Source organism: Rissa tridactyla, chromosome 5 (assembly GCF_028500815.1).
Source record: "Rissa tridactyla isolate bRisTri1 chromosome 5, bRisTri1.patW.cur.20221130, whole genome shotgun sequence".
NCBI lineage: Eukaryota > Metazoa > Chordata > Aves > Charadriiformes > Laridae > Rissa > Rissa tridactyla.
The window spans coordinates 12,048,009-12,072,975 of NC_071470.1; the positions used below are offsets into that span (position 1 = coordinate 12,048,009).

General features: G+C 45.4%; 2 protein-coding genes across 13 annotated transcripts in view; one reads left to right on the forward strand and one right to left on the reverse strand.

Annotated features, from left to right (window-relative positions):
* Positions 1-19,681, forward strand: part of LNX1 (ligand of numb-protein X 1) — a 116,729-nt gene extending 97,048 nt beyond the window's left edge. For all 3 annotated transcript variants that reach the window (XM_054203192.1, XM_054203194.1, XM_054203193.1), the window contains 5 exons: positions 1,411-1,542; positions 7,335-7,512; positions 10,178-10,406; positions 18,466-18,624; positions 19,330-19,681. In XM_054203192.1, the coding sequence (XP_054059167.1) occupies positions 1,411-1,542; positions 7,335-7,512; positions 10,178-10,406; positions 18,466-18,624; positions 19,330-19,465 (834 nt within the window). In that variant the 3' untranslated portion in view covers positions 19,466-19,681. The remainder of the gene's footprint in view (positions 1-1,410; positions 1,543-7,334; positions 7,513-10,177; positions 10,407-18,465; positions 18,625-19,329) is intronic.
* Positions 19,682-20,923: 1,242 nt separating this feature from the next.
* The window catches only part of FIP1L1 (factor interacting with PAPOLA and CPSF1), a 44,537-nt gene continuing 40,493 nt past the window's right edge, over positions 20,924-24,967 (reverse strand). For all 10 annotated transcript variants that reach the window (XM_054203204.1, XM_054203197.1, XM_054203200.1 and 7 more), the window contains 2 exons: positions 21,999-22,136; positions 20,924-21,244 (listed from right to left, as the gene is read on the reverse strand). In XM_054203204.1, coding sequence (XP_054059179.1) covers positions 21,097-21,244; positions 21,999-22,136 — 286 coding nt within the window. In that variant the 3' untranslated portion in view covers positions 20,924-21,096. The remainder of the gene's footprint in view (positions 21,245-21,998; positions 22,137-24,967) is intronic.

The following is a 24,967-nucleotide window of genomic DNA, read 5'->3' on the forward strand; positions in this document are numbered from 1 at the left end:
GTCGGGAGGTCTGATGCCACCGGGGCTGCGGTACCAACAAGCATCGCTACTGCAGCCCCAGGGGGACCAGACCTCCAGATGTGCTTGTGAAGGGCCCCATGTCAGATACTGAGTGGTTCCTCGGTAATAACTTGTGAGCAAAGAGGCAGGAGTGCCTCTGGAGACCGGCCCTTAAGAGCCCCTCCTGCCTGCCACAGCACCAGGGTCTTTAGCCTGGAGAGAAGGAGATTAGAGGATTAATTTTTTTTTTGTCTTCTGAATATGCTTCTATAGCATTGAGGCTATTTCTGCACTTCAGTATGTTGGTTTGCCCTTATGGCAGACATCTACGATTTACCCAGCTAAACCCCAGTCCCCCTCGGCTCTATCTTTGCATCGCTCTTGTCTTGAACAGATCCATACGAGCCTCACTGCAGGAAGAATGAAGCCATTTAGAACCAGAGAATCATAGAATGGTTTAGATTGGAAGGGGTCTTAAAGATCATCCAGTTCCAACCCCCTGCCCTGGGCAGGGACACCTCCCACTAGACCAGGCTGCTCAGAGCCCCATCCAGCCTGGCCTTGCTTCTGGGGAAACAGGACTGATTCAATAAGACAGGAAAAAATTCACCTGTACACAGAATTAATAACACTGGTATCGGGCACACGCAGAACACCTTAAAAAACCATGAGCAAACGTAACTCAGTAGAAGCTTTGCAGCATCTCTCAGGCACATAAGTATTACGACTGCATTGTGCAAAAAGGCCCAGAAGCATTTTGAGCTTATTTTGGGTTAATTGATTTTGCAGTTCCTGTTGCTCGAGTGAGAGTGTGAGCTGATTTCCCATTCTAACCTCCATTACTCTGTGTCCTTGCTTGTGCCCTCCCTCTTTCTCTGTGCTCTGCTGCAGTAGGACTTTATTTCTCAAAATGGTTTCACATCCCTTTCTTTAAGCCACCTGACACTTGCAGGTGCACTCAGTTACATCGTTTGTTCCCCATTTTCACCACCAACACTTGAGCCCACCCCTTGTTACAGGGTTAATTGCATCTTTTCCTGAGTTCCCATCCAGCAGCAGCAGCTCTGTCTGTCTGTCTGTCTCTCTCCCGTGGTGGACGCAGGTGTGTGTGAGAGCTGATGAGTGCTCGCTGTGGTGGATCACTGCTTCCAGCCAAATTTGGGGCAGATAGGAAGGGTTTTTCAATGTTAACACCAAATTTTCAAGAGAACTGTAGAGTAGCAGGCAGTAAATTTTTATGATCTTTATTGACCTGAACTGATGCTACCGCTTTAAGTCAATGCGACCACATTAGTGGGAAATTCAGACCACGCTTAAACAGGACCCATGTTTCGTGAATCCTCTGGGGCTGAAGTGGAGGGGTTTATTGCTCCGGTGCGGTGGGATTCATGCTGTACCTCCTCCCCGCAGGCCAGCGAGAAGCAGGTTCACTTCGTCGTGTCGCGGCAGACCAGGCAGCAGACCCCCGACATCTTGCAGGAGACAGGCTGGAGTTACGGCAGCCCCCAGCCCTGTCCTCCTGAGAGAAACAACCCCGGCAAGGTGAGGGCACGAGCGCTCGCGTGGTTTCTTTGCTGTCCGTGGGACAGGGGACTGGGGGATGGACAGTGTCGTAGTGTCTCGGGGTGTCATCTCTGGTTTCCATCATCAGAAGAAGCATTGGCTTATTTTGCATTGGGAACATAAAATCTGAGCTCATGATTTATCCACAGCTTCTGCCCTGACTCCTGGAGTCTCCGTCTCTGGAGACATTCCAAACCCGCCTCGACGCGTTCCTGTGCCACCTGCTCTGGGTGACCCTGCTCTGGCAGGGGGTTGGACTAGATGATCTCCAGAGGTCCCTTCCAACCCTGACCATTCTGTGATTCTGTGACTCCGTCTGGGGTGGGGAGGGCATGAGAAGGTGAAGGGCAGCGGTGGGGCAGGCATGCACGCAGCCTCCTGGCCCGGGCATGGGCCCGGCCAGCTCTGTGAGCCAGCACAGGGCAATGTGCTCCAACGAAAATAAGAGACTTATCTGAACTTTCTCCATCTGGAGCAAAGTCTTCAGGCAAAAAAGCTGTCATACGCTGGCCTGAGAGATTGCCGTAAGTTGCTGGAAAATTATGGTAATTATTAGTCTGTGGCTCATTACTTAAGACACCTGTGCTCTGACCTGGCTGGCAGTTTGGTGGCTGCGGTCCCTGCGGCCACTGCAATACTGCTGTCCTTCTGTGGAGCTTTGGACCCCAAACCTGTTGGTTCTGCTCTCGCATGGGATGGGGGCTGTGAGGGATGGCAACATGCAGCATGGCCGGACACGATCCAGGGCCACGCAGCACAGAGCCACCACCTCCCCCAGGTACGGCTCTGGTTACCAAACACTTTTTCTGAGTTTACTCAATGTTACTCTGTCTGTAGACAGAACAAGGTATGTCCTTGCAGGAGCTGGATTTGTTTATTTCACTGAATTTGAAGTCACGTGCCTGGCTAATTTATGTTAATGGCTCCGAGTGTCACCACTTATGCAAACCCTTGTGAGCTGGTCCCCAGGCCACCCGTGCCAGGGCTGCACGAGGGAGGTGGGCAGGCAGGGCTGGTTTAAATCCATCCTGCCTGATGGGCAGCCAGATGTGTCTTTAGAGGGACCTTTGGACTGAACCAGCTGTCAGATCAGGTGCACAGCTGTCAGCCAGGAGAGAAGCCCAGCTCCATGTTTTACAAATGCTTAAAAATGCCCTTTTTTTTTTCCCAGTTGTTCTTTTTTTTTAACTTCATTATTCAGTGGTTTTGTGTGTAAAAAATATATTGCTGTCTATTTGTCTATTTTTAGTTCTCCTTTTCCACAAAGTCATAACCACAGCCCTTGTTAGGTGAGACTGGATCAGCAGGAGTTAAGCCAGAGAGCAGAGTCAATGCTCGGTAGCTACTACCCGGTAGCAAATAGTGCCCAACTAATCGTGCATCTGCAAGGCATTACTTCCTAACGAAGTAATGATTTCCTTAGGGAGATATGTGTAGGACAGCAAGTAGCTTGCGTTGCTACTGTACCATTCCCAGCGAAGCTCCAAGCACCTGCTAGCTCTACCGCGTTGATCTGATTAATTGATACCACACGGGATTATTTGGGAACACGACTTGTCTTCCATAAACTGCCCTAAATCCTTATTTTCTCTCTCTGTACCAAGCAGCGTTAGATGGGAATTCCTGGTAAATCCAATGTTATTTTGGGCAGCTGTGAGATTGAAGGGCCAGTGTTGACATTGTAACAGTCCTTTAAAGACTAATGAATCATTTTCTGTTGGATAGGTCACGGCTTTTAGGGGGATTTCCAGTTTGCCACAAGTGATGGGCACTACAGAAGTGCCTGAGGGGGTGTGCTGCTGTGGACTTCTGTCCAGTGCCACCATTTGGGCACATTCCAGGGAAGATCACCGCCAAAAGAAAGAAAATTCTAAGCTGTTCCTAGCTCCCTTTAGCTTTGTGTGTGTGCAGTGGAGGGCTTATATTAGAGCAAATGCTCTGGCAATAGATCAGGAGATCCGTACAGCTGGTGGACACGACGAGCTTCAGGCGCCGTGGGCTTTTGGTCTGATACAATCATTACTGGAGTGTTATTTGCCCTTTTACAGGGTATGAGTGTGTCAGTTTGAATTTCTCATGCGTCTTTGCTGAAGGTTTAACTGAACATCATTTGCAATTCAAGTTCTTCAAACTCTAGGCTTTGGCAGCCTTAAAATGTTATTTGTTTTTAAATAGACATTAGTGCAGGAGTAATGCTCGCAGGCCGCGGGCCTGTGCAGTGTCCTAGCGTAGCCCACGCTCCCGCTCCGAACCCCCGGCAATGCTCCCGCTCCGAACCCCGGCAGTGCTTGTTGGGCAGACTTCACTGTCAAGAGAGTTTCCGGTGTGTGCGTGGTTTGATGAGTCTGCTACCCGCTGCCATCGGTGGCATTGCTTTATCAGGTGTAATTGATAGAGAGATTGCTAACTGGCTTGAATTCTGATCAATTTTGAGGTGGTTTTTGCCCCCTGAGCTCACTGTAAGAGGTGATAGCAGGTCAGGAATGTTCTCTTTGAGGAAAGCAGCTCTTGCTGTAGAGCACGTGTGTAAACGTGGGCTGAAATCTGCTCTCAAACCTTGGCTGTATTCAGCACCAAGAATAAACTCCAGCGTCCAGCAGCCGTCTCGCTTGTACAACAGCTCAGGAACCACTTTTGGCCCAGCCCGTTGTCCCCGTGACAGCCTGGCTCCATCTGGAAAGCACGAGGAGGCGGCTCTCTTTCAGGCCGATGCCAATGGCAATCAATCAGCCACACAGCCAACAAGGCGCGTTGGAGGAAGAGGAGGATGGTCCGTAGCGACCACGTCCTTCTCTGGCGGCAGTGTCGGTGTGCCGGGAGACTGGTCCCACCGAGCTGTCTTCCTGGGTACGGAGCTGGAGGGAGGCACAGCCCAAACTGCTCCGGCTGCTGCCTGGCTGCAGAAGAGAGAAGATGTCAGAAACACTTTCTTGTGCTGCCGAGGTTGTTAGGTCGGGCTGTAATGCACAAACGGGCCAGATTTGATTCCTTTGAAGTCAGTGGGAGCTTTGCCATTAATTAAATAGCACTTGTTTTTAATTGGAACGGCTTTCTTACTCCTTTCTAACAAATTGTCTAGTACTTAAAACAAATCTGTCGCCCTGTTGCTCGAGCAGGCAATGTTTTCTGACCGGGCGAGCAGGTTAGCCTTCAGGTGAAGTACATTTTCCTAACAGATACAGCCTATGTCTTTTGCCTGCGAGACACGTGTCAAGGCCTTGATGTTGTGATAATCTGCTGTAAATATTTATTTTCCAGTAAATATACAGAAAAGAAAAAAAAAAACTAAAGAGAGAAGGAGATGAACTGTTATGTTTTCCTTCTCCTGACCTCCGAGGTCACTTCAAAATGACAGAGAAGGACAATTGTTTAGAAGAGAATGCATTGAAATGCAGTCACTGATAAACATTGCCTTTTAACTGGTTTACTCATTATCAGCCGTACCTCCAAGAAAGCTCTACGTGTGTTTACTAAGAAAGGCTTTACTTGCCTTTCATCACTGCCTTCGTCTCAGCCGAGCCGCCCCAATTCCTTTCTATCTGCGACCATGTAAAAAATGACATGTGGAAGAGCAGCTTCAACAGAAAACTGGTCCTACATGGTTGAGCATACTAGTACCAGTACTTTTATGATTCCTCATTGAAATGTAACAGGACAATTTGTTACCGAGCACTGCTTTGAAATCTGCTTGTCTCTGCACCAGTTCCTCAACCAGAGCATCGGCTGGTTTATCTGGTAACGTTTTTGGTGTCTGAGACATGACAGACGCTGCGTAAGTAACAGGCTTGCTCTGAATGCTCAGAGCTGCAAGTCTAATTCCAATTTCATGTTTTGTTACAAAATTTCAGACTGCATTTTTGTGGAAATTAGTGGTGCCCTTGCCCCACGTGCTCAGGAAGTGGCATTTTCCTGATGGAAAACCATTTCTTTCCAAGGGAAAAAGGACAATGTTTTTGCACAAATATCGATGAAACATTAAGTTTAGTTTGGACAAAGATAGAACGATGTTTAAAACATTTACACCTTAAAGACAAAGGTAAAAGGTTAAAATTATGTGGACTAGAGCATTTATATCTTTTTAAAAAGAGAATATTGTAAAACCTTCAGAAATGTTTAGGTTTATTTGCAAGCCGTAAGGCTAATTACTCTGACAAAGCGCCTGTGTTCTGCATGGGTCGGATGTGATATGTCCAAACAACTACATCAGTTTGGGTTTTGCCCTGGTGACTAAGAGGAGACCTTTTCCACTGCATTCTTTGCCTTTTTGTTCCTGGAGCTCTGTGGCAGCCATTGTCGTTCTTCTCAAGCATCTAGCGACCCTTTGCTAAGTTGCTAAAAGGTCCTGGGGTTTGTGATTGATGTTGCACCACAGAAATCCTGATGTGAAGTTAGTTCCACCGAACGTCCCCTTAAAAAAAAAACCCACAGAACAAAGATATAGCCTGCCCTACTCCCATAAAAGCTTCTTGCTGCTGCCTTCCTTCATCTGTCGTTGTTACTGTGGGAGCAGCCGTGGACGTGCCTGCTCCGCTTTCTGTGCTGGTGGCTCAGGAATCGAGGTGGAATGTCTCTGTGGGATCTCAGATTTCTAAGAAGAGATTAATGTGGCTTTAAATGAGTTTTATGGATTTATAGGTTATTTTTGCATATTATAAATGTGAGGCCACACTTGTGAATAAGAATGTTGGGTTTGGTTTTTTTTTAATATACATTTGGAATGTATTTAGCAGCATGCTATTATATCTACGTGCGGGCCTGGGATGGATGGTGCTGTTCCTGCAAGAGGGGCTGGGATCTTCAGGAGTTGGTGCCAGAAGCACAGCTTATGAAATACTTCAGGAAATCAAAGCAATTAACATTTAAATCCAGATTTTGTGGAGAAGCAGCCTTGTGTCTTGAACTCTTCTGTAAGAACTGGATGCGTTTTAAACGTGACTTTCGGTTCGCAGGTTTTGTTGGAGGTTGTGTTGCCTCTCCATCCTGAGGCCGCCTGTGAGTTTGTTTCACCCTCCCTCATACACCAGTTATTGCCTGACAAGTGATGTGCTTGTAATTTTTTCTGTTCAGCGGGAGGAATAAGGGGATGACTGTCCTCAGATGGTAGAGGTGGCTGTCCCAAAGTGACCTTTTAAGCACAAGCAATAGGAAGAGCACCCTGGAAGCTGCTGCCTTTTCAGTCTATAAATGTCCTTCTCTTTTTCCTGAACAGAAACACGTATTCTTCAAGTGTGTTCCCACCAATTTATAGAGAAACACAGAAACCTGGAAGAGCAAATTGTTTATCTTGTAATCTCTCCCCACGAGTTTTATTCCTTTATCCCAGGTGGACCATTTCTCGTTAACTACACAGATGACATTCAGACTGCGAGCAGCGAGATAAGAACCGTGACCTGATAGTCAAAGATATGAGGACAATTGGTGATATTAATACCAAGAACACTTTTTAAAAAAAAAAAAAAAAAAATCAGATTCCTTATTTACATTTCAAAGGTCTGCTTCTATTAATCTCAACACTAAACCACTTCTGACTTTGGCGGGAGAAGTGCCTGACTTTAACTATTAAAGCACGGATTATCTTGGTGGCAGCTCCGACTCCGCAGATGCCTGAGCCCCGGAGAGAGTCCTGCCCGCCATCTGGCCAGGCGTGGCAGGCGGCTGGGAAGCGCTTTTATATTCCATTAACAAATATTCATTTCAGTAGGAAAACGCCAAAGCTCTCAGGGAGGTCCCCATGCCCACTGGGTTTGTTGTTGCTGTTTTCTCCATCACAGAGCGCCCTTCACGCCGTCACCTGTCACGAGAAGGTGGTGGCTGTCCGGAAAGATCACACAGAATCGCTGGGAATGACTGTAGCAGGCGGAGCATCTAACCGGGAATGGGATTTGCCTATCTATGTGATAAGCGTCGAACCTGGAGGAGTTATCAGCAGAGACAGCAGGATAAAAACAGGTAAAAAGAGGGGATTTTGAAAGCCCGCTTTAATTCAAAGGATTCCTTTGAGAAACAGAGGGATAGTGAAAGAGCAGCCCACCCTGACATCTTCAGCCATCCCATAGATTTTTGGGATGTGTCAGACTAGAGGGTCTCAAGTCAGCAACCAGGAGGTGTATAATACGCAGCAGTAACCACCTCTGTGAAGTGGGATGTAGGCAGATTCTGGTGGCCCCAAAAAAACCCAACCAAACCCCACAGTTTTTCACAGGAAAATGAGCTTGCACCAACATCTCCTAAACTGCTGAAATCTTCATTGTGCAATCTGCATGGGCTTTTAATGTAAATTTTTGTGCTTGTTTGTCATGGCTTTGAAAGCAATACACAGGAGCAGAATTCCCATCGTACGTGAAGCAATGTCAGTGCCTTGTGGCTCAATATCATGTCTGGAAACGTTGGCTTCATAACTCCATTTGGCTCTCAATGTAACAGAGTGACAAAATTAATAGCTTCTCTCCCTCTGCATGAATAAGCCTTTGGAGTAAGATGAGGAGCATATTTTATCAGTGGGTTTCGCAGGAATAGGTAGGCAGTAGAGTGTCGCGGTTTTGGCCGCATTGGCCAATCCGAACGACAGACGGCCTTCCCCCCCCCTCTCCTCAGAGAGGAGAGGAAGAGATAAGGAGGTTTACAAGTTTAGAAAAAGAACTAAACTACTTTAATGAAAATAATAATAAATAAGGAAATAGTAAATAATAATAGAATAATAAAAATTAAAAAAAAAAAGGTATACAATATACACAAAATCGTATCCAGCTCCCAGGATGACGATCGCAGCACCAGCAGACACAGGGAAAGTCCCAGACTGGAGTCAGTGACGGACAGGAGCTGAATTCCGTATCTGGAGTCAGGAGCGCTTGGATCGGGACCAAAGTCAGACAAACAGACAGAGTCCTCCTCGGATGTCGGCCATTGAAGAAAGAGAGCGAGAGACTTGCCCCTTTGATCCCTCACCTTTTATACTGAGCGTGATGCAGATGGGATGGAATACCCTGTTGGTCAGTTTTGGGTCACCTGTCCCGTCTGCCCCTCCCTGCCGGTGGGACCCCTCTACGCTTCTCCGCTTCCAACCCTCTAACGGGGCAAACAACGAAGTTACCTGACCTTGGTTGTTATAGCAATAAGTCTAAGCAAGAGCCTCTGTGCATACCGTTCCTTGGTATAATCAGGTCTTATCTGAGAGTGAACAGCTTCTGAACAATATGCTGTTAATTTCGGACTTTAGTCAGATAGAAGAGGCCCGGCTAAAAAGTAAAATTACAAATCAGAAAATTGGTTCTGTTTTACCACAAACCAGGACGTAGAGGAATGGTGAAACTCTCAGTTTTCAGGATGTTACATCTCTGAGGGCCAAGTACCGCGGTACCCTGCATCCAGCAACCACACAGCTCCCCGTCCCCTGGCCCTTCATCCCCGACGCTCACCTTCAGCCCAGAAGCTGGAGGGAAATCCTGAGTGTGAGGGAAGTGAAGGCACCCAAAAGTGGGGCAGAATAGCTGCAGCCCAGCCGAGCCCCAGGATCCGGGGTGGAACCTCCCCTTCGCGGGAGCTACGGCTGCTCAGCAAAACCCATGTAAGAACACGACAACAGGAGCAACCCAGCAGGTTTTCCCCTTTCCCCCTGCTGGGAAATGACTGCCTCTCAGTGGGATACATTTTCCGAAAAAATATGCATCATGAGGCAGCATGGAAAATTCAGCCTAGTTAATTTGATAAAATTAGAAACAAATGAATGCGTGATGCTATAACGGCGCCATAAGCCTCCACAGTTTAGAGCAGCCCTTAGGCTGTTGTCTCTCTCATCGGGGCAGACCATGAGAAGAGGTTAACATTCACGTCGCGCTGCCTGGAGTGCCAGGGAATACAGCCCCTGCCCAGAGGAACATCCCGGCAAAGCACAGAGGGCACCCAGGGAAGCCCTGGCGTTGGGGCCTGCCCTGGAAGCAGCCAGAACACTTGGCACTGTGGCCGCTTGCATGACATTAATGATGCCTTTATTGTTCTCCCTGTAGTAATTGAGGTCAGCTTTGCATTTTTCTCTAAAGCTGCTGTGCCTACATTATAAATAAGGCACACGGAAAGATGTTTTGGCTCGGGGCCGTTCAAACAGGCATTAACATTAAAATAATAACATGCTATTCCACAAAGCAAACTTAGCAAAGAGCCAGCTGGAGCTCAGTCCTCAGCTTAGGGAGCGCTGGGGGAAAGCCACCTTCGAGCTTTCAGGTTTCAAGCTCAGGTTGGGTACAAAAGCTCTTAGATGGAAGTGGGCTTCACAGACCTGGACTAGCATCAGGTGCCCGTACCAAAGCCTGTTGGTACCGCAGGACCCCGGCTGTGCCGTTTGGCTCCAGATACAGCATGTGACGCGACAAGAAACCAGGACCAAAGCCTCCAGAGCCCGGCGATGCTCCTGTGTACGGGGATTTAGCCTCTTCCCTCATGCCTGCGGCATGTTTACCAGCATATGCTTCACGGCCACGTTAAACGATAGGATTAACAAACAGCCTCATCAGGCAGCAAGCTCTTGGTCCTGGCTTTGACTGGCTTGTTCATGGGAGGGTGGGGAGAGGGTCCTGGGAACACTTGCAGGGGTTTTTATCATCCGTTTTACGTGTCTCAGGTGACATCCTCCTGAACGTGAACGGGATCGACCTGACGGGGGTGAGCCGGAGCGAGGCCGTGGCCTTGCTGAAACACACCAACTCGTCGGTGGTGCTCAAAGCCCTGGAGATGAGAGCGTGCGATGCCCAGGAGGAGCGGGGCCACCTGCCGTCCCCTGAGGCCACGCAGGCCACCTGTGAGAGCAGCGAGTGGTCACCGTCCTGGGTGATGTGGCTGGGGCTGCCACGGTAGGTCCACAGATTGCATCCTCTTGCTGAAGGGGAATGGGAGGAAAGATTTGTATTTTCTGGCACTTCTTTCTTTTGGCTTGATTCATTGCACTGACATCTTAATTAAATCCAGGCTCTGTCGCAGACTTGACTCTAAATACCTCCCTTTTGTAAACGGGTATGCGCACATGGAAAAACAGACACGTAGATCCCCGTTGCAGGGGAGGAAAAGATCCTGAATTGTTCCAGTCTTGAAAACATACCTGGCACTTGGGGAGTGAAAGGCAAAGCTCGCAGGGATACAGGAGCTTGCTGAACCCGGGGTCTCAGCTTGACCACCCTGCAGAAGGCAGAGCTACCCCTCCTGCAGCTCTCGAGCCCTTCTCCTTAGCCAAATCCAGACGATTTGTTTGACTTTGCCCAGATGTTGCAAAGCGCGTGCAGTTGGCCGGTGTCTCCGAATCACCTCTTTTAACCCCACCCCCGACTGGAAGAAGTACATTTGTCATACACAGGAAGCAGCTGTGTTGTCACTGCAGTAAGGGTAATAAAAGCCACATCGCATGTCGTTAAGCTCTCTCAAGCACACTCGGTGTGCAGGGTGTATACCTGCAGCTCCGCCGACGTTTTGTAAAGTATTAAATGAGGACACGGGGTGAATCTGCGAACAGGCGAAGCTAGCATCGTACAGTTGAAGTTGGCATTCAGTTTTGAGGAACGAAGAATTTAGCTTGCAGGTTACTTTTGCCCATGCTTCTAACCCTGGCAGCAGTTCAGAGTGTTTTCCTCTTTTACGGGAGGGCACGGAAAGATGGTCTGCAGAACAGGTGGGCTTTTGCTCTAGGCAGAGTTTCAGGACTTCTCTTCATTTCCCAGCCTCGCATATCAGGTTAGATGTTTTCCCTCCTTCTGGCTTGAGCTGTTTTGAGCTCGTTCACCTTGCAGCAAGGTCTGCTGTGAGGGCCAGATGTGTCCCAGGGCTTGGTCTGAGGCTAACGACTGCGTAACACGTGCTGAAGTGCTGCAAGAGCAGGAGGCAGGCTGCGTGTGTGTCGCCCACAGATGAAAGCGGAGAGAACTACATCCTTATTCCTGTGAAAGGGGAGCAGTAAAAAAGAAAAAGCAGTAAAGGGCTGGCCCAGAATTTGCTGCCCCAGGCAATGGTAAACTTTTTTCACCCAGTCTCGCTGCAGACAGGCAGGGCCAGGGAGGGCCTCATGCCTGCTCGCTGCTTCTGCACCCCGGAGCTTGGCCAGCTACGCACCAACATGAAGGCACTGGAGCACAGGTAACACTCCCAGCGGAGAGAGGAGGCTCGAGGCCCTATAGCTGCTGCAATCTGCAACGCTGAGTCTTGCCTTCCATCACCACCCGTCGCTAGATGGGCTGAAACAATTGCACCCCACCTTTGTTGTGCCGTATAGAAAAGTTGAGCTGCCTGGTCGTCATCTTCTACCCGCAGCTGCCTGAAGTCCTCATGCCCTCAGCAAGGTGACAAGGATGAAGCACAGAGCTCGGCAGTACTGCGGACTTGCACCCAAGGTTCACATCAGTCAGTTCTGCTTTGAAGTTTGGGAAGAAGAGGTGTTTTTTCCCATTTTAAAAGCAGGCTCTAAGCTCATTCTATTCCTTCCCCCACTCTCCAAAGGCTGTGTGCGTGAAGCCATTCCCAGCCCTTTGGTCTGAAGGAAAACCATCCCCAGCATCAGCAAGGCTGCAGAGAGGGGCTCGTTGTGGCTCTGTCCCCAGCTGTGACCCCGTGCACAGAGCACGGCGGGGCCGAGGCAAAGCAGGGGGAATGGTGTGCTGAGCTGGTACGCTGCTCTGGACGTCAGATGAAGACAGGGACCAATGCTGATCAGACGTCACGGCAACAAAGGTGTTCCCCATCCTTATCAGTAGCTTGTTGGCTGAGTATGGGTGGTAGGATCAGGTTTGGGTTGCTCACTAGGAATTATCAGACCCTCCAGTCTTCCCCAGCGTGAGTGTGCTCACACTCTTACGTGTGTACTGAGTCTCCAGGGCCTGCACCGGACATCTGGAAGTCCTTCAGCAAGTTCTCTCACCAGGACGTGTATCGCATTAACTCATTTCCCTCCAGTCTGAGCATTTAACCTTTCCCTATCTGGCTTTCAGTTTGCTTTTGGCAAGGACCACGTGCCACTAGACCTCAAGGCATCAGCAGCAGCCTCACACGCTTTCTAGGCTGCTACAGAAAATTATTCTCTGTCCAAATACGTGTCTGACAGGTCCATCTTGGTAAAGATGCCTGATGTGCAACTATGGGGCAAGACGGTGAAGATTCACCTGTCTTAATTAAAATTGATGGCATTAGTAGAGCCATACCATTTACCAGAAGGACTGCTCCAAGGCACGTAAGTTTAAGAATGTTTGGTACAGCTGATGGAAAAGCAGGAACGTCAAAATCACGCCTATACAGGATCATGCAAGGTATTTGGGAAGATGGACAGGATGGGAAACACCTGCAAAACTGAACAAATAGAAAAGGCGGTAACATGGTAGGCCAGGAGCAGGCACCATTAAAAAAAAAAAAAAAAAAAAAGAGGCAGCTGGATGGTGGAATCTTTAAATTCCATTGAGAAGGGAAAGATGTGACTCTAGACCAGCCATGGCAGGCTGTGTGAGTATCTGCTCACAGCAAACAAAGCGGGGAGCACAGAGACAGCCTGACATCGTGGCTTACAGCAGGACACTCGGGCTCAGGAAACCAAGGGAGGAGAGTCACGGAATCACAGAATCTTCAGAGTTGGAAGGGACCTCTAGAGATCATCTAGTCCAACTCCCCTGCTAGAGCAGGGTTGCCTAAAGCACATCCCTCAGGGCTGCATCCAGGCGGGTCTTGAAAGTCTCCAGAGAAGGGGACTCCACAACCTCCCTGGGCAGCCTGTTCCAGTGCTCTGTCACCCTCACTGTAAAGAAGTTTTTCCGTGTATTTGAACGGAACTTCCTATGTTCCAGCTTGTGCCCATTGCCCCTTGTCCTGTCGCTGGGAACCATTGAAAAGAGCCTGGCTCCGTCCTCCTTAAACCCACCCTTTAGATACTTGTAAACATTAATCAGGTCCCCCCTCAACCTTCTCTTCTCCAGGCTAAAGAGTCCCAGCTCTTTCAGCCTTTCCTCGTAAGGGAGGTGCTCCAGTCCCACAATCATCTTGGTTGCCCTTCGCTGGACTCGCTCCAGTAGTTCCCTGTCCCTCTTGAACTGGGGAGCCCAAAACTGGACACAGTACTCCAGTTGTGGCCTCACCAGTGCAGAGTAGAGGGGGAGAATGACCTCCCTCGACCTACTGGCCACAGTCTTCCCTATGCAGCCCAGGATGCCATTGGCCTTCTTGGCGACAAGGGCACACTGCTGGCTCATGGATAATTTGCTGTCTACCAGGACCCCCAGGTCCTTCTCCTCAGAACTACTTCCCAGCATGTCTGCCCCTAACATATACTGGTGTTTGGCATTCTTCCTTCCCAGGTGCAGGACCCTACACTTGCTTTTGTTGAACCTCATTAGGTTCTTCTCTGCCCAGCTCTCCAGCCTGTCCAGGTCACGCTGGATGGCAGCACGGCCCTCTGGAGTGTCGGCCACCCCTCCCAGCTTGGTATCATCAGCAAACTTGCTGAGGATACACTCTGTCCCCTCATCTAGGTCATTAATGAATATATTGAACAAAATTGGTCCAAGTATTGACCCCTGAGGGACACCACTCGTTACAGGCCTCCAACTGGACTCTGTGCCGCTGATCACAACCCTCTGGGTTCTGTCACTCAGCCAGCTCTCGATCCACCTCACTGTCACCTCGTCTAGCCCATACTTCCTCAGCTTCCTAATGAGGATGTTATGGGAGACAGTGTCAAAAGCCTTGCTAAGGTCAAGGTAGATAAGTCTTTTCTTCCATGTTCAAAAAACACAGAGTTTTGACGATAATCCTGTGAAGGATGGTCCCATAAAATGTGCTGAGTTGAGGTAAACACTAGAGGATGTCTATAAACCTCTGTCCGTGACTTATGAAGTAGAAAACTGGCAAACATTAATAATAGTTATGTGATCAAGCGTGCCTTCCTCACTTTTGAGGCTGCTGTGGTGTAAATGGTGTAAATGCCTAATTCTCTGATCTAGCACTGAACTTGCCCCTTTCCCCAGGACTGCATACACATTGCAGCGACGGCACAAATATTGAGACTTAGGGAATGGCACCATCTTTCTAGATCAAGTCAGTAGCAGCAGAAATCAGACAGGTTATCTGACTCCTCGCTCCAAAAGCCTTGGGAAAGCCGTCTTGCATAATTTAACGTTTGTGGATCTCACCTCCATTTCAGCCCTTTTCTTGTGAGATCTCAAAATTGGCCTCGGTCACTTTTATACGGCTTGATAGTCCATAAGCAACTCCTCCGTTCTTTCTGTAGTCTAATCCAATACGCAGCGGTTATAAAATGGACACACATGTGCGTCCGACGTCTGTCAAAACTCGGAGGGCTGCGGGCTGGGCGTGGGGAGGAAGCTGTGATGCAGGACCTCAAGCATTCCTGCCCCAAGAACTTGTTTCAGGGAAGCTAATTTAATTGCTCGTTGTTGTTGTTGAGGAAGACAGGTCTGCTTTATTGTCAGAGGGAAACGCTGCTGTGAGGCGTGCTCTAAGGAAATCATAGGATCATAGAATTGCTGAGGTTGGAAGGGACCTTTAAGATCATCGAGTCCAACCTTTAACCTACCCTGACAAAAGCCACTTCTAAACCATGTCCCTAAGTGCCCCACGCAGGGCACTATAAATAAATAACGCGGAGCAGCTGGGGAAAAGCCTTTCCCCAGCCCCGTGGTGCTGCTTCTGCTCTTGCTTGTTTCCCTGCTCTCCTTTCTTCGCTCTCCTCACATTTCCTCCCCCCACAGCTAACGCTTAAAAACGCTTTATAGATCATCCTGTCATAACATTTACAAACATTAGCACTTCGCACGAGTGCTTTTCTTCATGTGCAAAGTGCGATGAGAAAGACAGGAGGTGGCCAAAGTCATTCCGCAAACTGGAGGTAGAACTGGACGTAAAACGTGGAACTAGGAGACGTGGAACCCAAATTAACTCCATCCGGGCTGGAGGGCTCTGATGGGAGTAATTCTCAAATACTACTGTACTCCAGGGCCAGTCATCGACTGTAATGGGGCAGGGAGAGGGACTCGTGATTTTCATACCTGTTATTGCTGGAGTCCACCCGAAGCCAGGCTGGTTTTGATTCCCAGAGCATAAGGCCACTCAGGCTTTGCGAAAAGCAGCAGAGAATTGTACATTTAACTACTTGAAAACAGGCACTCTTAAAATTCCTCCTGCACCAGTAACCGATGCTCGGTTGTAGTATTTCTTACGATAGGACCCTGTGTCTAGACACTATTTATCCTCAAGCCTTGAATCTGAGGCAAGTTCACACATAAATTACTCCTTGTCCTCAGCTTTCGGAGTATTTACAGATCGAGGCAGAAGACGGTTCTCCTCGGACCAGTTGCAGTTTAGTGGCTTATGGCAGTTTAACCAGGTCAAAACACACAGACCGGGGCTCTCATTACGGCAGAGAGGTAACGGACTCACACACACTAAGCATCTTCGGATGACGCAAGTACTTACTTCATTTTCTCTCTGTGACACTTTCTTGCTTGTCTTTGTAACCGCACAGCCACAAACAGACCCGAATGAACGAACTCATTGCTCCGGCAGAGCAGGCAGTGGCCACTTACGCACCGAAATATTGGGAGCAAGCGGTAACAGACGTAGCTCAGATTTGCACACACCTGCCTCCCAGCATCCCTTCCCCATTTCTGACAGCACTAATGGACGGTGCACTGCCACGTTTATACGCTCTGTCCCACAGGATGGAGATAAGGAAACATCAATTTAAAGGCGTAAACACCACGTGGCCACTCCTGTTCTGTCGAGAGTTGAACTCTAGCTGTGGTCAGTGGGTTGGACTGTGCATGCACCAAGTGCCCACAAAGCTCAACACCCCCATCAGGATGAGAGAAAATAGGAAAAACAAGAGAAAAAAAAAAAAAGCTTATGGGTCGAAGTAAAGACAGGGAAATCACTCTTGTGGGCACAACAGCCTTAGCTTGGGCAATTTAATTTAGAACATTTAATTACCAATTTGGGTATCGGGAACCAAAGGTGACAAACACATAAACACTTTGGAAAACGCCTTTCCCCCCCTTTTCCCACAGCGAGCTTCACTCCAGCGCCTCTCCTCCCACTTCCCTGGTCTCCGCTGCCTTGTTGTCACAGCAGGTGACACCCGTCCCTTCAGTGAGGGGACCGGCAGCGCAGGGGGACAAAGTCAGGACAGGGTAGTTTCTCCCACTCCTTGCTTCCCATGTGTTTCCTCTGCTCTGGCAGAGAAAACAAGCCTAATGCCAGTATGCCACGTCTATTCCACTTAAACTTAGCACACGCTTTGACGGCAAATACGTATTTCTGTAACCTTACGGGCTGTATGTACAGAATGCATGTAAGCCTTGTGTGTCTGCACTGCCTTTTCTTCTCCTGTCTTGACCCGCTCGGCTTTTTCTTTTCTAAGGCATTAGGCTTTAGCTGCTCACCTTTCACTTTCGGCAACGTACTCCTTAAGGCAGCAAACAGAGCCTCCTGCCACCCCCCCCCCAAAATCAACACTAGGTAATAGCACTACCGGCTGAAGCCTGGCACCGCTTGGTCATGACCTTGATAAGTACCATCAAACACAGAGGGTTTAAGTGATTTTGCACATTGAAGAAGTCCACAGATGGTAACGCAGTAATGCCTGGCTGCTGAGGAAAGACGCAAACGTCACCTGTTTCTTACATTAGTGGATTCTTGTGCAAACAGTATATCCCTACCCTCCTGGCAGCAGGTGAATATTTGTAGGTCCTGAGGGACTAATCTAGCATTGCTATAAAATCCTGCTGTGAAACACAGCAAGAGCATCATGTGACAAATAAAAGTTTAAAAAAGGTAGACGCATTGGCCTTTAAGCTGCATTTAAGATAAGTAACTTACCTTTTTACAGAAGTGTCAGCCGTTTCTTAGAAACCTAGAGTCTCTGAAGGGATCTTGTAGCAGTTCCGTGCCGTAGACCAGCCTATCCTTTCAGATTTGGAACAGCCAAAGGATTTTCAGGCTCTTCAGTCATTCCTGGGTACACCGGCAATGATGAGTGGGTCAAGTACCAAGCACAGAAATCTTGGTTGCTCTGTAGCTAATGAAACTCCTCTTGTTTTTTCCTACTTGTTTAAAAAAAAAAGCACAAGGCAGGTATTGAGGTTATTACTGTGCTCAGAGCAACAGGCAATGCGTAGGAGTCTAACGACCTTACTACTCTGGCCTTTCCCTAGTCCTTCTTTCAGCTAAGATTTGACTCAGCATTAACTTCCAGTATCATAAAATAAATGTAAAGGGCAGAGGAAGAGGCAGATTTCAGCTCTCTTACCATAAAATACTGCGTTAATGGTTATAGCGAGGACAAGGTGTCCTCTTGACAGCAGCCTCAGCACTCCCAAGCACTGAAGGACACGGACAGGATTCTCTCCCATTCCATGCTGCGACTTACCACGTTCCTTGACAAGAAAAGCTCAGGGTCCCTTCTTCCACTGGTCATCTCTGTGATTTTTGGGAATTCTGGCTCTTTTCATTGTCCCTGAAATTATTTAGCTTTGACATGCACCACAGTAATAAGTCACTGGACTGTACAAGGCAGATAAAACCACCTCTAGAATAATGGTTTACAAATATTAAATCCAGTCTCACTTAAGTGTTTTTTCTCCATCACTTTCAATTGCAACTGGATCATTTCCATTAATTTTTACTCTATGAAGCAATTTATTTAATATTTTAACCCCAAGATTAACCTAGTAGTTTTAAGATAAGCGGTTGTGGAAAGCGGCAGTACAAAAAGCCAGGAGGGAAGCGTAGGTGTCTACTGCAGTGGAACTTCAGTGCTATTTTGGGTCTTCAAAACACTCTACGGGTGTAGGAAGAGGCAGATTCATCATTAAGGATTCACCAGAACCTAAAGTTAACTGCAAGACATTTAATAAGACTGGTTTGTTTCAGGTATTTGTACAGCTGCAAAGAAATAGTATTACGAAGAAACACATCTGGAAGTCTTGGCTTCAGCATCGTAGGAGGTTATGAAGAACATACTGGGAACAAACCATTCTTCATCAAATCCATCGTTGCGGGAACACCAGCATATAATGATGGCAGAATTAGGTAATGATAACTATCTAATGAAAAGTAGCATTTAAGTAAGTCTTTCATCTAGTTCATTGGGGTTTTTTCCTAAACAAGTTTCCATGGAGACAGTGTTGGGGGGGGGAAAGGACTCACTGATCCAGAACTCTGACAGACCTGGCAATAGGACATGAGCGTCCTGAACTTTCATAGATTTGCCTTCATAGTAGAATATTTTCAGATGTCTAGCAATCACTAGTACATGAATAAGTACAAAGATAAATCAGTTTGATCTCCGGCATAGTATGTGCCAGCACACAGCAGCTTTCCCACATCCCCAGCCCAAAAAAAACCCCCACCCACCTACCCACCTTCCCTGCAAACACCAATACAACTTAAGACGGTAAATGCAGAATTATGGAGCAAACTTAAATCAATTAAGTAGTCTTAAAACACAGTTTGTTCAGAGCACGGATCATTCCCACCTGAAAGAACTACATCTTATTTTCTTTCAAATATGTCTAATTAATTATAAAGTTGTAAGAAAAAGAAAATATGAAAAAAACAAGCAAAGTATTTTCACCTGCTTTATTCCCTTACTCATGAACCATGGTTAGCCAGAGAAGGAATAGTAAAACTCATTTCTACGCCTTCCTCACAGGACGCGCTTTGGCATTTGCAAGTGTTTAAGGTAAGAAGTCACCTTGTTTAATTGTTCTCCCATCTTTGCCTTTGGTTTTTCAGATGCGGCGACATCCTCCTTGCCGTCAACGGCAGGAACACATCGGGAATGATGCACACCTGCTTGGCAAGGATGCTCAAAGAACTGAAAGGAAAAATTACTCTCACAATCGTGTCCTGGCCTGGCACTTTTTTATAAAATATGGAGAGTATAACACGTAATTTAAAGCAGGAAAAAAAAAAAAAAAAAGGAACATCAGTCTTTCTTTGCTTTTTTGGGGGGTGAAGTATGTGTTTATAAAGAAAAGGTTTGTGAAATTTCAACCTGCATGTCAAGAAAAGTCAAGTTTAGGCAAAGCAAGGACACTCGTCAGAAAAATCAGAGTGATTTAAGCTACAGACTTAAGTCTTTCCTTCCCCGTGTTCTTAAGATTTTTTTGTTGTTTTTTTTTATAAATATATATATATTTAATGCATTTAATAATAATAATGAAATTTAAGGAGCAGCAGCTCCTACTCACCTACTTTATTTTAATTTACAGAAAGAAATCCTTGAATAACTTCTGGAAAAATTTCTTGCAATTTTTCTAGTTGCAAAAATCAGGTGAAGGTTTTTATCCAACACAATAATAGCACTTTGATTATGTGTATTTTTCATGGTCAGCATGAAGCTGGTATTTTCAAGACTTTCAAGTACTGTTTGTTAGTCTGTAAAACTGTGAATTAAATTTCTAAAATAATTAAAAATAACTGTAACTGTGTACTTGTACAGACATTATTTTCATCCAAAACCAAATGACCTCGTTTCCCTGCTATGTTTTGATTAATGCTATTAAATGTAGGATTTTTATATAGAATTATTGTTTATAAGGAAGTACACTGCACCCTGCTAATACCATCAGTTAAGTCTTCTAAATAGCACCCTGACAGGGCACTACGTTTGCAGGACTGCCGTGCCAACTGCACTCGATACTGTTCTGGATGGATGGAGTAAATCTGAAACTGGTGATGGTCTTATATTTTTCTTAAAATAGTTGTTTGCCTTTCTCTGCAAATTACCCATGTTTCAAAGTCTTTTTTTTTTTTTTTTTCCTCACAAGTTGGCAATGGGAGGAGGATATGCTTGTTAATCTTTAGCATGTTAAGGACAGCTGTTCCCCTAGAACGAAGGCTAAAATGAACTTTCTCTTAAGCCACTGAAAAGCAGCAGGGGTGATTATCCAGCTCAGCTCACCCATATGCACCCACACAAACCAGACACAATTACCAAGTGTATGATCACAGCACTCAGTGTTCCACCAGACTAAGAACAATCAGCACCTTTCCCAGATTTTCTAATTTTTTTTTCGTTTCACCTTAGTACAAGGTTCTTGAAGAGTCTGCAATTCCTGCCTGTCCCTGTAGTAAAGGATGACCTTTTCAAATATGAACTCCAAAAGCTATACTAAACCCACGCTGTTCCAGATGGTGGTATATAATAAAGTGAATGCACATTGTTTCTAAAGTCAGTAAAGCAATGACCTTCCCACTGGCTTATGAAAAAAGGAGACAATTTAATACAAAGAATTTAAGCCCTAGGTATATTCTAAGCGCATAAGCCTCTAGCTGTAAGACGTCTTCTTGCTGCTTCTTAAAAGACAAAGTCAGTCCAGAAATCTTAACATGAAAAATTCATTCTTTTATTTTCAAAAAAAACAAAGTAACTTTTGATTTCAAACTAACAGAACAAGATTAAGAGCAAATTATTTTAATACCCAGAAAAATAACAAGATTTATAGTCATCTATTTCTGGCACTAATATATACGCAAGTAGGCAAAAATCACACAGGCCTATTCTGCGGGGGCAGCTTCAGTGTTTTCCTGTTCAGGAGCAGGTTCACCGCTGGCTTCTTTTCCTTCTTTGCTTCTTTTGGATTTTTTGTGTTTGTGCCTTCTGTGGCTGTCCCCTTCTTCACTGTCGTGACGACGTCTGCTGTTACTAAATAGAGAGAGAGAAAAAAAAAAAGTACCTCAAACAATTGCACGACACTTCAGGCCCCACTTAATTAACAGAGGACCAAAAAACCAGCCCTTTGCATTCGTATTTGAAAACTGGCACCTGCTCCTGTTCCGACCCAGGTAGTATTTGGATGTCAGCACAGAATTTAATTTTTCATGGCATGGTACATACATCCACCCATCCTGTACTTTTTGTTGGGAAACTGGAATGATTTTTTTTTTTACATTTGTAACTCATGTTCTAATAGCAATACTTTTAATAATGTCGTGTCCCTATGGGCATCCCTTAATGGTTTATTGACCCCGTTCCCTGGACTTAACCTTTATTTCTAACTTCAAAAGAATCAAGTTGAACAATTTCTATCAAGTGACCACAAGGATTATTTTACTTACTAAGAATCACTGTTGAGCTCTTACGTCAATGCTGCTGAATGTCAGCTTTACTCCATTTCTTTCTGACCTACCATTTCTACCCTTCTTTCCCCAAATTCATAATTCCTGTTCACTACCTAAGACTGTCACATGCATTATTCAATATGAAGTTACCTGGGGCCAACATCACTTTTTGTCTGACCACATTTTATGTGGCAGACTTGTTCCAAGTAGTACAGCTAAGTGTTTACAGTCTTTCCACAAAACTCCAGTTTGTTTGGGGTTCTTTCAAAAATTTACTTTATTTTTTTAAACTGTTCAAGTCTTTCATATCCTATTAAAAAAAAAAAAAAAAATCAAACCTTCGAGATGACTTGTGTCTAGTCTCTTCTTTCTCTCTGTGTCTCCTGTCTCTGTGTCTGTCTTCTTTCTCTCTACTTGTTCTATGGCGGTCATAGCCTCTTTCTGCATAGTCTCTGTATCTGTATCGTTCTTCGTCACTGATTAAAAAAAGATGATATTTTCAGGAAAGCAGTATATATATTAAAAAAAAAAAAAAAAAGACATTCCTACACATTCTCAAGATATAAATGACAGAAAAACTCAGTGTTGCTTCTGGGTTTCTAAATGAGATCCACAACACATGCTATAAGGACATTAAGCTCTTCACTTTAAACACTAGACTTCTGTGGTTAAATGTAATTTTGAAAGAGGATTGTACAATAAAAATGGAAGGAAAGGAGAATACAACAGTGCCACATTAAAGTTTATTACCACAAGTGCTGCCCTGCCACAATGCTGGTAAAACCCCCTAAATATTACAGGCTATACAAGAATTTAAAAGCTTTACTTATGAATGTATTTTCCTATTTTGACTTAATGAAAAGGGCAGTTCTAAGAGCTTAGTGAAATTAAAAAAAAAAAAAAAAAAAAGAAAATTAGAGCAGTGTCTATAGTTAGCCAACACCACTCAAATGCTGTATTAGCATAGCTTAAAAAGGCATGCTCGTTTAATCAATTCTCTACCAAGAAAATACTACCCAGATATAGCGTCCAGTTTCAATTGACAATGAAAGTTATATACAAATGAATTTACTGTAACTATTTATGTATCACATGAAGTCTTTGTAACCATAGTTTGGAAGATCCCTACCAAGTCCTACAGAAAGACACAATGTGACCAGGTTTTCAGAGGCAGGAATTAAAACAAATAACAATTCAGATACTATTAAGCTGACAGAAGCCAAGTGTTTCATGCTTTCTTTGCCAACAGTTGCCATAAAGGAAAGACTCTTCCTGAGGACCCCGACAGCAGCAGAAGAGAGCAGACAGGTCACACAAGGAGAACAGCTCAAGCCCAGGGAGATTTCTCACTCCTGGAGCAGTGAGAACTTGGATCAAAACAGTTTTACCTGCCATAACTTGGATCCTGTGGCCATTTCCCAAATGAAAACATTACATCAGCGATTATTACGGCTAGGCATGAAAACTCAGAAAAGCGTGAATGCCTCATGCAAGAGCACTAGTCTTTCTATGACGCTTTGTACGATTATATCATGAAGCAAATTTAAAAAATTAGCAATTTAAGATACTGTAGAGAAGCATCAAACGCCCCACAGAAAATCCTATTTTTCTAAGGGACACGAAAAATATTCACACACCAAAACCAGGAAAACTACAGGGGGAAAAAAAATATCAGGAAAATTACTAAAGAACTCAAAGTTATGATTTGTCACTGAGCAATATGGCTGCATTGAGTAGTGCCTGTATTGTTATAAAACTCTTATAATATTTATATGATTTTATAATGCACTTATGACTACAGATCTGAGAGCAAGCTGATCAAATCCTACACAGTACATTTGTGACAGATCACAGAATCCCAGACTGGCTGGGGTTGGAAGGCATGACTGCAGGTCCGCTGGTCCAAACACCCGCTCAAGCAGGGCCACCAGGACCAACAGTTGCCCAGGACCATGTCCAGAGAGCTTTTGGATATCTCCAAGGATGGAGACTCCGCGACCTCTCCGGCAGTGCTCAGTCACCCTCACAGGCATCATGCCACTATCATTTCTCTTAACTATTGTCCCCCCCCAAGACAAAAGTGTAGTTTAACCTCATTAAACACTTTTTAAAAAGACTATGTTAAATCTAACATGTCTCTCCCACAAAAAAACCCTACAACAGAGACATGTCAACTTATAAAAAATGAAGGCAGTGCAGCCACAGAACATGAATTCCGATGATGCTACTCCACATCCAGCTTAAGGCACCCTAGGTTATAGCCCAGGGTATGAAAGGAAATTCACTTGTTCCACTGAGATGGCCAAAACACAGACAGGTAAACTAAAGCAGTTGGGGGTGGGGAGAAGGGAGAAAATAAATCCCAAATCTTACAATGCTGAAAACTCAAGTCTTATGTCTTTAACCTGTTTCTATCTGTATCAATCCTTAACCAGTGTTTTACCTTCAAGTTTCTACTCTACTCTCAGGAGAAGGAGGGACATGTAGGGGAGACACAGTCCAAGTCCCTTTCTACTGAGCATTTCTTCTCATGAGAAACAAACTCAAGGCTTCAGGGAAAAGGGTAAAAGCAACAATTAGAAGAGTTTTCTTATCAAATGTTACAGAAAGATGAAGGTTGATATCAGCTGCTAGTTTCTAGGACAAGTCATAGCGAAGAGAAGACTCGCCTAGCTCACACAGCAGTTGGTTTTGCGGTTCAGAATGACAGTCTTCATTAGATCTATGTTTGAAGCGTGTCTTAATATGATGTGTAATAAAGCAGCACCATAAAGACATCATGTGCCTGGTGAAGGCTAGTTACAAAGCTGTTTTATGATATAAAAAAAAATTATAAAGTTAAAAATCAAATTAAAATTAGGTTCTGAAATCTACCAAAAGTTACAATCAAAAGGTAAAGTCTAATTTGAACAACAACTGAAAATTTTTGTTAGTGGTGGGATTCCTGTACTAACATCCCTTTAAAAGTGCTTCTAGTCATCACAATTTTAGGAGCCTTACACTTCTGCAGCCTTGCAGTGATAGGAAAAAGGTAGCACCAATTCAGCTATAGTTTACTCCCAATATCTGATATTCCTATCCAGAACTAACACTTTGATGATCAGTATCTAATTAAAAAGTCAAAATTTGAACGTCTAACGCTGCCTTTGGATGAGCTTGCTGTAAGAAGTTAGATTACTACTTGTAGACTTACAGCTTGGTTTCAAAGCTGAGATTCAAAACCTTTAACGTTAACTCGCTGTCTGCATTTGCTCTGCTACACAACTTTTTAAAACACTCTAGAAAAGTTTAAAAATATTATTGATAC